General features: G+C 44.8%; 1 protein-coding gene across 8 annotated transcripts in view; it reads left to right on the top strand.

The window, feature by feature from the left end:
• Window positions 1-15,380, top strand: part of MAST4 (microtubule associated serine/threonine kinase family member 4) — a 351,856-nt gene that overhangs the window by 277,520 nt on the left and 58,956 nt on the right. For all 8 annotated transcript variants that reach the window (XM_042450935.1, XM_042450934.1, XM_042450933.1 and 5 more), the window contains one exon: window positions 11,807-11,939. In XM_042450935.1, the coding sequence (XP_042306869.1) occupies window positions 11,807-11,939 (133 nt within the window). The remainder of the gene's footprint in view (window positions 1-11,806; window positions 11,940-15,380) is intronic.

Here is a 15,380-nt window from a genome sequence, read left to right as displayed (position 1 = left end):
ACTTGTGAAATCAAACTCCTTTGCTTTCTGGTGGTTATTGTTGTATTCATTTATTTACATCCGGCTTTCCCCCCAAAATTGGGACTCAAAGTGGCTTACAGTGTGAACGAATACAATTAAAAATGTACAAAAGCAAGCATTAAAATTAAATTAAACTGTTACAATATTAAAATACATCACTCATTAAAAGAGTAACATACATTTTTTTAAAGTGCTTAAAACAGTACAGTTAAAACAGTACAGCATCTCTGATCTGTTCTTTAAAGACTTTCTCTTTTAAAGGCCAGTCTGAATAAAAATGTCATAGGACTTCATCACACAGGCAAAGAAGATGGGAGCGTGAATAAAAAGTAGTGAATAAAAAACAATGCTAGAATTCCTCTTTATTCATGGGATAATCACAGGATAATCACAATATTGCACAACGTCTTGTTATAATCTTCACATTATTGCATGCTATTGACAGGAGCATCTCGCTATGCTCCTGTCTTATTTGCCCATGTGATAAAGTCCTTAGCTTTCGGTCAGAAGGACAACAAGGAGGACACCATTCTGATCTCCCTGGGAAGGGAGTTCCAGAGTCTAGGGGCAACCACTGAGAAAGGGCCTCTCTCCTGTCCCCTCCAACCTTGTTTATGATGGAGGAGCATCTCCTGATGTCCTGGACTGCAGCCAGTACACACAGACACACACCAATAAGAATGGCTTAGCCCAGCAAGTGGAAGCAGAACACAGACCTTGCAAGGAGTAAGCATGAGAGCAGTCCGAGAAGCCAAGCTGAAGTCAGGATACCAGAAGTCAGAGCCATCCGAAAGCCAAGCCAAAATCAGGATACTGGGAGTCAGAGTAGTCAAAGCAGTCCAAGGTCAATGCAGCCAGAAGATAACAAGGGTCCAGTCCAAGGTCAAAGCAACAAGGAGTCAAGATACAAGGAGCCAGTGCCAGGAGCCATCACACCAAGGGATCATTCAATAAACTCTAACACTGAGTGGAGGCCTCTACAGCTTAAGTAAGGGAAACTCTTCCCCATGCCACCTGAGGCTGGTTGGCTAATTGACTCTGCAATTCTCTTGGATCTGTGCCTGCAAGCACTCTCAGCCCTTCTCTGTTTGTAAGTAGGCACCTCCAGGCAAGCTTCCTCCCCAGAGTCACCACTAGGCTGTTGCACCACAGGAGGCCTCTCACTAGCACTAGGACCTGGTTGGGCCTCCTCCTCTGGGGCTGGGAGAGCACAGCTGGGACCTGGCAGAGCAGGATTACCGTATTTTCCGTCGTACAAGACTACTTTTTAGCCCTGGAAAATCTTCCCCAAAGGTGGGGGTCGTCTTGTACTCCAGAAAGCCCCTGGGTCCTAAAGAGAGCCCTCGGCAGAGAAGCCTTCTCTCAAAGGCAAAGGAGCATCCTCCTCCATTCCTTCCCTCCTTTGCTTTTCCCCCTTCCTTCCTTCCTTCCTTCCTTCCTTCCTTCCTTCCATCCATCCTTCTTTCCTTCCTTCCTTCCTTCCTTCCTTCCCTCCCTCCCTTTCTTTTCCCCTCCTTCTTTCTCTCCCTCCCTCCTTCCTCCCTTCCCTTTTTCTTCCTTTTCTTCTCTTCCTTCCTTCCTTGCTCCCTCCCTTCCCTTCCTGTCCTCGGACAGCAGAAGGTCTACCTTCCCTCCAGCCTGAGAGCAAGGCTGGCTACGGAGCAACCAATCCTTTGGAGTCACACACTCACAGTTTTCAGGCAATCAGAGAGAGGGCTGGAGAGTGGTCGCCACCCCACCCTCAGAAAAGGGTCTCTCTCTCTCTCTTAGCCCCTGAGTCCCTCTGAGAGCCAAGCTACAGAGCAACCAATCCTGTTTGGATGGAGTCACACTAACAAGTCAATCAGAGAGAGGACAGTGGTTGCCCCCCCCCCCGCCCTCACAAACTACAATTCCCAGGATTCCCTGGTTTTTCAAGGGAATTGCCTCCATGCTTCCAGATCCCAGCCCCAGAGATACAGTCTACAGTATATTATTATTATTATTATTATTATTATTATTATTATTATTATTATTATCCTTTATTTATTTATTTATATCAGTGTTGCCAGTTTAAGTCCACTTCTGCAGATGCATTTGGATTTAATGATAACAATAATGGTGATGATGAGGATAGAGAGATAGGTCTTGTAGCACATTTGAGACTCACTGAAAGAAAAGTTGGCAGCTTTCCTAGACTTAAGCATACTTCCTCAGATGCATGGGAACTGTAGTTCATTGTGGCACCAGAGCTCTTTTTCACAAAACTACAATTCCCAGGGTTCCCTAGCACTGAGCCAGGGCAGCTAAAGCGGTCTCAAACTGGAGTATTTCTGCAGTATGGATTGGACCTTGAGCATTTTTAATAACCATGGTCCAAAACACACTGCAGAAATAATCCAGTTTGTGACCACTTTAACTCTCCTGGCTTAGTGTTAGGGAATCCTGGGAATTGTAGTTTGTTGTGGCACCAGAGCTCTTTCTGACAGAGAAGGCTCAATGTCTCACAAAACTACAATTCCCAGGGTTCCTTAGCACTGAGCCAGGGCAGTTAAAGCGGTCTTGAACTGGATTATTTCTGCAGTATGGATTGGATCTTGAGTATTTTTAATAACCATGGTCCAAAACACACTGCAGAAATAATCCAGTTTGTGACCACTTCAACTCTACTGGCTCAGTGCTAGGGAATCCTGGGAATTGTAGTTTGTTGTGGCACCAGAGCTCTTTCTGACAGAGAAGGCTCAATGTCTCACAAAACTACACTTCCCAGGGTTCCCTAGCACTGAGCCAGGGCAGCTAAAGTGGTCTTGAACTGGATTATTTCTGCAGTGTGTCTTGGATCCAATTTAGGTTGCATCTTCATTCCAGAGACAATCCAGTTTCATACCATTTTAACCATGGCCCAGTGCTATGAAATCCTGGGAATTGTAGTTTGTTGTCACACCAAAGTTTGCTGAGATGTCTCAGAAAACTAGAATTCCCAGGATTCCATAGCACTGAGCCAGGGCAGTTAAAGGGGTGTCAAACTGGATTATTTCTGCAGTGCAGTTGCAGCCTAACACATTTCTATTTGGCACAAAGCTTCCTGGGCTTTGATTCCAATAGGAGCCACTTGAACTGCCACGGCTCCATCTGTACAGAATCCCTGGGATTTGTAGTTTGGAGCAGCGCCCCACATTCTTTGGGCAGAGAAGGCAAAAGACCTTATAAAACTACGAATCCTAGGATTCCAATAGGATGGAGCAGCAGCTCTTAAAGTGGTGTCAAACTGCATTAATTCTAAAGTGTAGATGCACCAAGAGGAAGGGCGGGAGGAGTTGTCGGGGCGGGTGAAATAATGTTGTGTATGCTGTTATTTCAAACACGGAACACACTCCTTCCTCAGAGTATAGTGGAGTCTGCCTCCTCTTCCCCTCCTTTTCTTCTTTCTCCTTCTCCTTTTTTCTCCTCCCCCCTCTTTCTCCTCTGTCGCTGCTGTTGTTGTTGTGTGCCTTCAGCTCCTTTCTGACTTATCGTGGAAGAGAGGGGTGGTCTTATACAGTGAATATATGCCAAATACTCTATTTTAAGTTGTAAATTTGGGGGTCGTCTTATACGCCCAGTCGTCTTATATGCCGGAATATACGGTACCACCTGGTGTAGCCTCAATTAGCTCTTGCTCTGGAGGAGGCTCGTCCTCCTCCTCATCCTCCGAGAGCTGATCTTGGCTGGCCATGACACCTGATGATCTCAGAATTGGAGCTGGCTCATACAGAGAGATTTAGGCAGGTTACACACCACTCTGCACGTAAAAAACGACGGCGGCCGTTCCAGATGGCCACCGCCATGAGGATGTCACGGCCGCGCCGGCTCTATACGGGGCGGCGCGGACATGACGTCCTCGCTCCGCGCCAGGGCGCCTAGTGCGCCCTTAGCGCAGACCAGGAAGGAGCTCCATTTCGGAGCTCCTTCCTGGTTTGCGGCGCCGCTTTGCGTCGCTGGGTGCAGCCTTCAGACGGCTGCGCCCAGCGAAGCAAGGGAGAAAGGGGCCAAGCGGTGGCGGATCGGGGTCTCAGCGGCTGCCGTTCTGGCGGCTGAGGCCCCGATACACCGGGGAAAGGGGCGGGTAACCCGCCTCTGTGTGCCAAATAACCTGAACCTGAGCCATATAGGACTATATAGGTCATAACCGGTACTTTGAATCATGCCCAGAAACAAACAGGCAGCCAATTGAGCTGTTTTAACAGGGGCATTGTGTACTCTCTGTAGCCTAGCCCAGTTAACAGTCTGACTTGGACCTGTTGAAGTTTCTGAACATTCTTCAAAGGCAGCCCCAAGTAGAATGTGTTGCAGTAGTCAAAATAGGATGTAAACAAGGCATGTACCGCTGTGGCCAGATCCAGTGTGTCAAGGAACTGGCACAGTTGGTGTACATGGTTTAGATGTGCAAACGCACTCCTAGTCTGCAGAAACCTGGGCCTCCAAGTTCAAAGCTGAGTCCAGAAGTACACCCAAACTGTGAACCTGCATCTTCAGGGGAAATGTAACCCCATCTAACACATCTAATCCCTATTACCTGATCTTCCTCCCAACTCACAGGAACACCTGTGTCTTGTCTGGATTGAATTTCAATTTGTTTGCCCTCATCCAGTCTATTATTGATTTAAGACCAGGACAGCCTTCTTGAATTGGGGTGGAAAGGAATAGGAGAATTGGGTGCCATCCGCATATTGATGGCACTGCACTCCACAACTACACATGACCACTCCCATCAGTTTCATATATATGGTGAATAGCATAGAGAACAAAACAGAACCCTGGGCAGGCATCCTCCAGCACCATCTTCTGGGTTTGCCCCTCCAGGAAACAATGGGGCCACTTTAAAGCCGTACTTCCAAGTCCCATCCCAGAGAGGCAGCCCAGATGAATACCATGGCCATTGATATTGAAAGCCACTGAGAGGTCCAGCAGAACTAACAGGAACACATTCCCACATCCAGATCCCTGCATAGGTCATTCAGGAAGGCAACCAAGGTTGTCTCTGTTCCATGGCTGGGCCTGAAACTAAATCGAGGTGAATCTAGACAAACTGTTTCATCCAGAAACCCCTAGAGTTGGGAAGCCACCACATATTCCAGCACCTTGCCCAAAAATGGAAGGTTGGACAATAATTATCCACAGTAATTATCCATATGCCCAAAAAATGGTAGGTTGGGCAATAATTATCCATTATGGTGGGATTCCGGGCTGGCTTTTTCATCAGGTCTCACAACTGCTTCCTTTAGGCAAGTTGGAATGCTACCTTATTGTAGAGAGGCATTAATTACGCCCTTCATCCACTCAATCATCCTTTGGCCTATTTAATATGTTATGAAGAATAAGGGTCTAGCACATATGAGATGGCTCTCACCTCTCTGAGGATCCTGTCCACATCATCAGACTGCACAACTGAAAAGTATCAATTGACATTGGACAAACGGGAACCAAGGTTACATCTTCTGGCACTGTATCAACTATAGCATCCAAGTCAGAGCAGATCTGAGTGACTTTACTTACAAAGTGCTGTGTAAATTCTTCACAAGAGGCTGCCAAGTGGTCTGCATTTTCTACTTGAGGGCATATGTGAAATAGATCTCTTGGAACAGCTCTGCAGGACAAATCCCTGCATATGCAATGCTGGCAGCAAAAAATAAGTTCCTTGTTGCCAATGCTGCCACAAATATGCTCCAGTCTGTGTTTGGTCAGATTCACTTTGAGTTTTCTTCCAGTGTCGCTCTAATCTCCATCTCTTTCACTTCATCACCACCAACTCCCTGGAAAACTTTGGGGCATGTTTGGCTCCATAAGAGCAGACACTAAGGAGCTATTGTGTCCACCACCCTAGCCATTTCCTCATTCCAGAGGTTGGTCAGAGCTTCAACAGAATCTCCTGCCGAGGTGACAGGAAACTCCCCAAGAGCCACTAGGAATCTGCCTGGATCCATCAGCCTCCTGGGGCAGACTATCCTAATTGGTCCCCTATCCCTGCAGAGGTTCTGAGTCCCAGTGAGTCTAACCTTGTCCAGATAATTATCTGTCCATGACAACAGGACTGTGGACAGTTGCTCCACACCAAGATCACCATCCCCCCACCCAGCATAGAAAGCAAGGTCTAGATTGTGCCCAGCAGCATGAGTAGGGCCAGATACCACTTGGGACAGATTCGTTGTTGTCACAGAAGCCATGAAGTCCTGAGCCTCTCCAGACAAGGAAGTCTCAGCGTGGACATTGAAATCCCCCTGCACTACTAGCTGTCATAAAAATGCTGCTGCTGAATGCCAGGTCGTTGAATGCTAAAACAGCTGCTATTCAGGATTTGGCCTGGCATGTACTACAGCCCTGGCTGGCTGGAAATGGGAGTGGGTGGTGGGTGGGTTAATCTCTCTGTCCAGGTTTGCATAACATCCAGATCTTTTTTTTAAGACCTGCATATTTTGGTTACATTGACTTATTACAAGTTTGGTTGCAACCTTTGTAGGTAGTAAGCAAAGTACCTTTCAGGTAGATATATTATCAGTGATCTACAGTGTTAGGGTTTATTTAGTTTTTCGACGTTTCAGAAATAATTTACAGAAATCTATGTTTGTGAAAAATGTTAAACCTTAACTCTGAAAGCTTGTAAAGAAAAAACAAACAAACAAATTATATATAAACACCACAAATAGAACAGCCACAATGGATTTCACTGAATCCTAAAAGGTTGAATGTCCCTTATCTGAAATACTTGAACAAGAAATATTTTGGATTTTGAGTCCCCCCCTCCCCAAATGTTAAAATATCTGCATATACACAATGAGATATCCCAAAGATGAGATCCAAGTCAGAAAATAAAATTCATGTATCTTTCATATACACCTTATACACATAGCCTGAATGTAGTTTTATACACAATATTTTTAATAATTTTGTACATGAAACAAAGTTTGCATATATTGAACCACAAACTCCATAACATTGTTGATGATAAGCTTTGCTTCCACATATTAGAAGTAAAATTGGTATTAAGAGTAATATTGGTATTAGGAGTTTTAAAGTATGATGAAGCATTCTCTGTTTAATAGAAATATTGAACCAAGCTAGTCTACTCTGCTTTAAGACATATGTAAGAGACATGGCAACATACATCTCTACTTTGTCCATTCTGTGTTATCTGTTGGCTTTATGGCAAAAATAATGCAAAAGAAAATAAATGCCAATTTTTAAGGTGAAGTTATAATCTTCATTTTTTTATAGTTGCCTGTCAGCATTTGTTACAGAAAAAATGTTTTTAATTGGGCAGCTCTCCAAGGAGCAAAGAAGATTTGCATCAGCAGTTGGTCTGGGAAATTTTCAGATAAAACTTACCCAATACACTTCACACCCAGCAGCTGTCACAGATATCCTTTTATGGGGATATGTATATATTCACATCACTATCAGATCAATGCAGCTCATAGTAAAAGACATCATATCAGTCTATATAATGCATACGTAACTTTCTGGTTCTTGGGAACTAGGAATGTAAGTGAGATATATATCAGTGAGATGTACAGAGTGCCTGCGTTATACGTGGGCATGCCATATGCAGCTTCTAGGATGTGCTGGAAGCCGTGCCGGAAAAACTCCTCTTGTGCCCTAGAAGAAGTAATGAGGCGTGCCATGAGCATGAGCCCCATTACTTCTAATGGGGCTTGAGCATATGTGGTTTTTTCCCTTATGCAGGAGGGGGGGTCCAGAACGGATCCCCGCAAAAGTGAAGGGTGCACTGTACTATTTAATGAATCCTCTTAATTCCAGTTAATGTACATTAGAAACCCATACTGGTCAAGAATGGCTTTTGTTTTCAAGAGTAATCCATTTTAGGATCAGTACTACTATAATGTGAAAAGTCTTATGTGCAGGAGTAGTCCAAGGGATTGCAATCTCTTATCTCTGATGCTTAACACTTCCTTCCATCTTGGTTAAAAATTATGTACAACTAGCACTATTGTTGGTCAACTCCCAAGACCTAGTTTAAAAATGCAAATCATGCAAATAAATAAGAATCCTTGGGAAATTTAATTGAAATAAGAATTGTTTACCAAATCCTAAAGTACTGTAGCATTACTTCTAGCATTTGACCATTGTAACATTAAATAATAATAGAGAGATACCCCAAAATCACCAGATCCCCTCTGATCTTGGAAGATAAGCAGATTCAGCTCTGGTTACTACTAGTTACTATAGAAGACCACCAATAAATATCAGGTGTCTTAGTCAGAGTTCAGAGAAACTCTGTCATAGTTCAGAGAAAAGAATTAGCAAAACCACTTCTGAGTATTCCTTGCCTTAAAAAACCCTATGAAACTTATGGGGTCACCATAAGTCAACAGGCAATTTGGAGGTACATGTGTGTGCGTGCACACACACATGTTTGCTTATACAGTATGCCCACACCAAGCACGGGCTTGCCATCCATGGTTTCAGCTTCCACGGATGGCAAACCCCATTTTTTTCCAGTGGGCACATGTGCATGCGGTGTTGCGAGCAGGAGCATGCATCCATTGAAAAGAATGAGACTTAAGGTCCCGTGTTTTTTTCTATCCAGGGGGGGGGGGGGGTCTGGAATGGATCACCGCAGATAGCAAGGGTGCACTGTATTCCTTGAGAAATGAAATCTGTCTATAATTATAACCATTATGTTTAGTTGTGCTTATTACAGTTCTGAAATTCTTGTTCCAGTCAATTTTGGTCAACCAAAGAAGTATCAAACTGACTTAGAAAAGAAGTGCAAAATAATATAACTATAATAATGTAACTAGGAAATGCAAAGCAGTATAATTCATAAAGAACATAATAAGGCAGTGCTACCATAGTATACATAAACAATTATATCAAGGGTTTATGCAGAGAATCAGTACTTGTATTCTCCCCTCACTTCAACCCAGAGGGAATAGCATAAAAATATTGGCCTACATACACTTGGCTTCCACTGCCCATTCTTTGGGCAAATGAATACAGTGGTGACAACAGGGAAACAACATTTTTGGAACAATGTGTCACAGATGCACAGGAAAGGATATGTCCACTTCTTCAAGCCATACTAAATCTATACTAAAATACTTAAGTAATTAAACTGGATCTTACAGTTCATCCAGGCACTTGTGATTAATCTGTTAAAACAATTGAATGAAAGTCTCAGAAAATGTAAACATTTTTTTATTTTTATAAAATGTAAATACAGTGCGTCCGCACCATACGGGGGCATGCCATATGCGACTTTCAGCTTATGCTGAAGCCACGTGATGGAAGCAGCAGTGGTGCACACACCCATGGCACATGCATCGCACCACACTGCACCACGTGCGCAAGCCCCATTGTTTTTAGTGGAGCTCGAACATACACAGTATTTCCGTTACGCAGGAGGGGGATCCAGAATAGCAGGCTACCAAGGGCTGAACAATCCCCTCTGAACCAGTATATAACAGGCCCTGAACCACCCAGAAAAATTCCATAGGATGACATAGGTGCGCTACAGAGCGCCCAAAATGGGCGCTCTGCTGGCGCCACCGGTTGCTGTGTCCTGGAACTGCAGCGGTCAAACCGCGCGGTTCCCAGATGCACCAAAAAGAAGCTGCAAAAAGCAGCTTCTTTTTGGGCCCCGGAAGTGGCACCACAAGTGGCCAATGGCGCACTCACAACGTCACTTCTGTTGCAGGACGTGTGGACGCTATGCGTCTGCAATGTCAAGATGGTGGCGCCCATGTAGAACGGGCACCGCCATTTTGTATGTCCCCAGGACGTACTAGGGTTAGGGGCATGCGTAAAGCACGCCCTTTCCTAACTCTAGTACGTCCTGGGGACATACTTTACGCCCGTGCGGAACGGGCCATAGAGAGATGAAACGGAAACTGCAAAGTAGTGCTTCTTCACTGATTTTACAACAAATAAGTCAGTTCATTGGTGAGCACATGCTAGTGTTCAATCACATGCATCATTGGATTTTCTCCATCTGTATTCTGTAAGCTCTAGGACTTATCATTATGCCATCTAGATTCTGCCAAATGAGAGTAGATGCTCAAGGCTCCTCAATGAATGTCAGATATATCAGCTAGGGAGGGGAAGTGAGAGGAAATGATGTGAGGAAAAATACTGTAGGGACAGACCATCTATATAGATCCTTCATCTCTACTGAGCTGACAGTGTAAAACTTGGCAGGAGGTGATCTCTCTATGATAAGTGCATAGTGCTAAGATATCCCACTTTCAGTTCACACTCTTCTTTTGCCATTGTGTAAAGTAAGTCCATGTGACTGTTAGGCCAGTAGCGTGCTTGGTTGATATTATTGCTATTATAGTAGCAATGAAATACTGAATCATCCTAGACCCCAAATGTAGAAGAGTGAAATGAAATAAATGCATTTGTACACACAATAATCATTTGTTCCTTATTCTCTCCCCTGCCTTTATTATTATATTGCATCTCGTAAATGCATGTTAAACTTAACAATAGACCTTATCCAATGAAATTATCCTCTGTGGAGACTGAGCACAGTGCAACTAACCATGTCACCTTCTTGTACCACAAGTTTGGCAAATGAAATATTTGAGTCTGTGGATCAGAAGAATTACCTATATTTCTTGAGGCATTACTGCTTGGGATCATTAAATTGGCTGAATTATAAAATAGCATGAAATCCTTCTAATCATGGTATTCCTTTACTTAAATTATGTGTACTAGTATATTAGTATAATTAACTCTATTTTAATTCTGGAGGTTAATTACTAAGTGCAGTCCACCCTGCATATTCACAAGAGATCCATTCTGGCCCCTCACACAAACGGATAAGGAAACACATGGGACCTGGAGTCCCATCGTCCTTCATGACAGGTGCAACGTGTGCCCATTGAAAGCAATGGGCTTGCCATCCACGGATGTTTTAATTCATGGATGGCAAGCCCATGGATACTGAGAGCCCACTGTATTAATTCTGGAGGTTATATGATGTAATTTTATGCATAATGAAAATTTCTTATGTAATTTTATACATAATGAAAAATTCATATGCTTGTATGAATAAAATTTATATTGTTGTAATAGATTTATGTGCTTAGCCTAATAAGAGTATTAACACAATACTGATGATACTGATGAGTTTTTTACACTTGGGGTGTTTTTTGTATTTCTTTTTCTTTTTCTAATTCACTTTGGCTTCATAAAGCCCATGTTGAAGCAATACTTTTGTTAGGCCAACTACGACACAATTTATATGGCTGTACAAAGATGGAGGGGGCAGTTTTTGGTATACTTTCCCATCTACCTTCTGTGGTGTTCTGACTGAAGTCTTTAATACACATTAGTTAGCTGCTACAGGACAAGAAGAAATTTGTGGTAGCCAAATCAACAGAACTACATTTCCAAGTTTACCTGTAACGTTATTTTCCTGTTCTGTTTTGTAGCTCAGTATATTCTGTTAACAATTGGCACTTAAACAGGGGTCAGTGACTTTAGCCATGAAGGAAAACAAGTGTTGAACTTTTGCAATGCTTCTTTAAGTGACTTTGTGGAGGGTAGGGTTGAAGTACGCGGAATCCATGGTTTCCTTGCTTTGACATGGCACAATAAATAAAATTATAATTATAATGATGAGACATTTGAAAATGTCTGCGGCAGTTATTATGTTTTCAGCATATGGAGCTCCTAATACTTCAAAATTGTTTTCATTGGGAAATCATCATAAGAATTCACAACCAAATTAAGTAAACAGTATCTTTTCCCCCCCACAGAAACAAGGCAAACTAATGGATGTTTTTTGTTTTCTCCCTATCAGGAGTTTGATCCTGAGGAGTTTTACTATCTTTTGGAAGCTGCAGAAGGCCATGCAAAAGAGGGGCAAGGCATTAAAACTGACATCCCTAGATATATTATAAGCCAGTTGGGTTTGAACAAGGATCCTTTAGAAGGTATGCATATGTCACAGTCTAATAATCTACTCTAATATCAAGATTGTTGTAATTTCTTCTCTCACTTTGCATTTAATGGGTGTATTTCCATCTTGCTGCTGTTGCTAATTTCCTTCAAGTCAGCTTTGACAAATTGACAACCTATGAATGACAGACTTCAAGAGTGTCATTCATCCACAGACCTTCTTAGATCCTGCAAACTGACCAGTGGCTTCTTTGATTGACTCCGTCTCCCTGCAAAGCAATTTTCCTCTTTTCTTCTTTGTGGTCTCTGCGAATCATACAAATGGGGTTCACTGCGCCTGTGCAGTGCTGCTCGGAAACTTCTAGAATCACTGGGCAAAGTACACTTTGCAACATATAGAAACTTTTTGGAGGTAACTCCGCCCACCCGTTATAAGGCCCCTGCATTCCCGCTCTTTCCCCAGTTCCTTTTTCCGCCGCGCTAGCTGCTTTAGGGAACTTCGCTTGCTCTTTTTGCTTCCATTGAATCACTGGTACTTGACCTCGGACTGTTTTGACGTTGTTTTCTCTGACCACCCCGGGCATTGTTGACCGCTCCGGCTCGTTTGACTTAGGCTTTGCTTTTCGTCTTCAACTTGTCAAATTTGACATCATGTCGCCAGCTCCATTTAAGAAGTGCGACGTTTGTGGCGGCAAAGTGCCGGTCCAAGACCCGCACTCTTCTTGTCTCCTGTGTCTGGGAAGGGACCACGATGCCAAGGCCTGCTTGCTATGCAAATCGATGACATCGCAGGCCAGGGAAAACCGTGAGTCCCGCCTGACCTTGGCGATTGCTCAAGGGGTGATCAAGTCCCAGGAAAGGGATTCCCGGCCAGCTTTGGCCCTAGCCGCATCGGCTTTGGGTCCCACTGCATCTGCCCATGGCAGTCTGTCCAGTGTGGTGTCTGCGCCTATTGCTGTCGCGGCCCGTGGTTCCCCGGAGCCCAGTGCTGCCAGCCATATAGCCCGTGGTCTTGAAAAACTCAGTGCCACCACAAAGCCCTCCAAGTGCCCCCATAAATCATCGACTGAGGGTTCATCTTCGAAGTCGGCACCTGCTCTTGCTGAGATGACGTCGAGCGAGGGGACCACCTCCAAGGCCCCCACCGAGACTCCAACCCATAGGGCCTCCTCCATCCCGAAGGATGCATCCAAGAAATCCAAGGTCCCAGCCGAACCTTTGGTCCCTAACGCTGTCTCGGTCACCAAGGATTCCTCCAAGAAATCGAGGGCAAACAACACCGAGGCCCCGGCCTCGAAGTCCTCCTCTAAGAAGGACAGACCTGGGACAGCTGACCCGACCTCAAGGCCGCCCACAGGCTGGGACGACCACACTGAGACTGCTAAGGCCTCCAAGAAGAGGGGGCATGAGACCGATGTGGCATCTGATGTGCCCGCACCGAAGAAGACTAAGTCCGTAGGGGCACCCTCAGAACCGAAATCGGATCCTAAGAACAAGCATACTGTCAGTGACGCAAAATCCTCAAAGACTCATAAGAAATCACACACCTCTACTTCGTCCTCCCGGGCCCCATCGGGCGTAGAATCCTCACGTAAGCCAACCAGCGGTGATGCTTCTCCTAGGCTGTCGGGCCTGATGACTGTTCCCTTCGTGCACTCCGACAGGGAGGACTCCAGGTCTTCAGGACCTCGATCACCTACACCGGTCCCACGTTCTTCACGTAAGGAGGTGTTCCAGGACGACCCCAATCTGTTTTACAATTCGGAAATGGATCATTATTATATGTCGGTGTCATGCCCAGCCTGGAAGATGGCTTGGAGGACTCAGAGGATGAGCTAGAGCCTCTGGGATCTGAACCTATAATGGAGGAGCCAGAGCCCCAGGGGCTTGAACCTGTAATGGAGGAGCCAGAGGCTGGCCCTAGTTCTGCTGGAGCAGAGTCTATGGCCCCTCCAGAGGTTCAGCAGTCAAGTTTGCCTGGTGCTGAGGCTGTGGACATGGAGGAGGATCTGGGCAGTGTGCCTACCTTCAATGAGCGTCGAGCAGAAAGAGAGGGCCTTCGAAGATCTCGGAGGCTTTATCAGAAGCGTCTTCGTAATCAGGCACAGCCTGGGGCCAATGTTATTCAATATCTTTATCAATGACCTGGATGACAGAATTGGGAGCATACTTATCAAATTTGCAGATGACACCAAATTAGGAGGAATAGCTAATACTCCAGAGGACAGGATCAAAATTCAAAATGACCTGAATAGAATTGAAAGCTGGGCCAAAGCTAACAAAATTAAACTCAACACAGAGAAATGTAAGGTACTGCACATGTGAAAGGGATCTTGGAGTCCAAGTAGACCACAAGTTGAACATGAGTGAAGAGTGTGATGCGGCAGCTAAAAAGGCCAATGCAATTTTAGGCTGCATCAATAAAAGTATAGTGTCTAGATCAAGAGAAGTAATAGTGCCACTGTATTCTGCTTTGGTCAGGCCCCACCTGGAATATTGTGTCAAGTTCTGGGCACCACAATTTTAAAAGGATGTGGAGAAACTGGACCGTGTCCAAAGGAGGGCGACTAAAATGGTGAAGGGTCTGGAAACCATGTCCTATGAGGAATGACTTAGGGAGCTGGGGATTTTTAGCCTGGAGAAAAGAAGATTAAGAGGTGATATGATAGCCCTGTTTAAATATTTGAAGGGGTGTCACATTGAGGAGGGAACAAGCTTGTTTTCTGCTGCTCCAGAGAACAGGACCAGGAACAATGGATCCAAGCTGCAGGAAAAGAGATTCCACCTCAACATTAGGAGGAACTTCCTGACAGTAAGGGCTGTTTGACAGTGGAACACACTCCCTAAGAGAGTGGTGGAGTCTCCTTCTTTGGAGGTCTTTAAGCAGAGGCTGGATGGCCATCTGTCGGGAACGCTTTGATTTGGATTTCCTGCATGGCAGGGGGTTGGACTGGATGGCTCTTGTGGTCTCTTCCAACTCTACGATTCTATGATTCTATGAAGGCCAGCTCCTTGCCTTCTTAAGCACCTGGAGCATGTGTGGTTCTTTGCCAGTGGATATCTGACTCTTTTAGGAGAAAGACTCTGTCTCTGGCTCCTTGGCTTCTTGTCTTGACTACCCGGAAACCTTGACCTTGGACTGCTTCATCGATCTGCCTATCTGTTACCCTGAACCTCGGACCGTCTGACAATTCTTTTGGTAATCCCTTTTGGTAAAGCTACTGCAACTCTCTAGGACTGTGTAGCTTACACTGACTTTGATGTGCTGGGAGGGGGTTGTTTGAGAACTAGCTGCCTTATCAGCCCTTTGGCTGCTTTCCCGGACAGCTGGTCCCTTCGTAAGGCACAAAGTTCGCCTGCATTGCAGGCAGAGGTGATGGCCACAAGGAAAGCAGTTTTCCAAGTCAATAGTCTCAAGTCCATTGTGGCCCTAGGTTCAAAAGGCTTGGATTGTAGGGCAGACAACACATCATCCA

Source organism: Sceloporus undulatus, chromosome 2, assembly GCF_019175285.1.
Source record: "Sceloporus undulatus isolate JIND9_A2432 ecotype Alabama chromosome 2, SceUnd_v1.1, whole genome shotgun sequence".
NCBI lineage: Eukaryota > Metazoa > Chordata > Lepidosauria > Squamata > Phrynosomatidae > Sceloporus > Sceloporus undulatus.
This window is presented reverse-complemented; position numbering and strand designations above follow the sequence as displayed.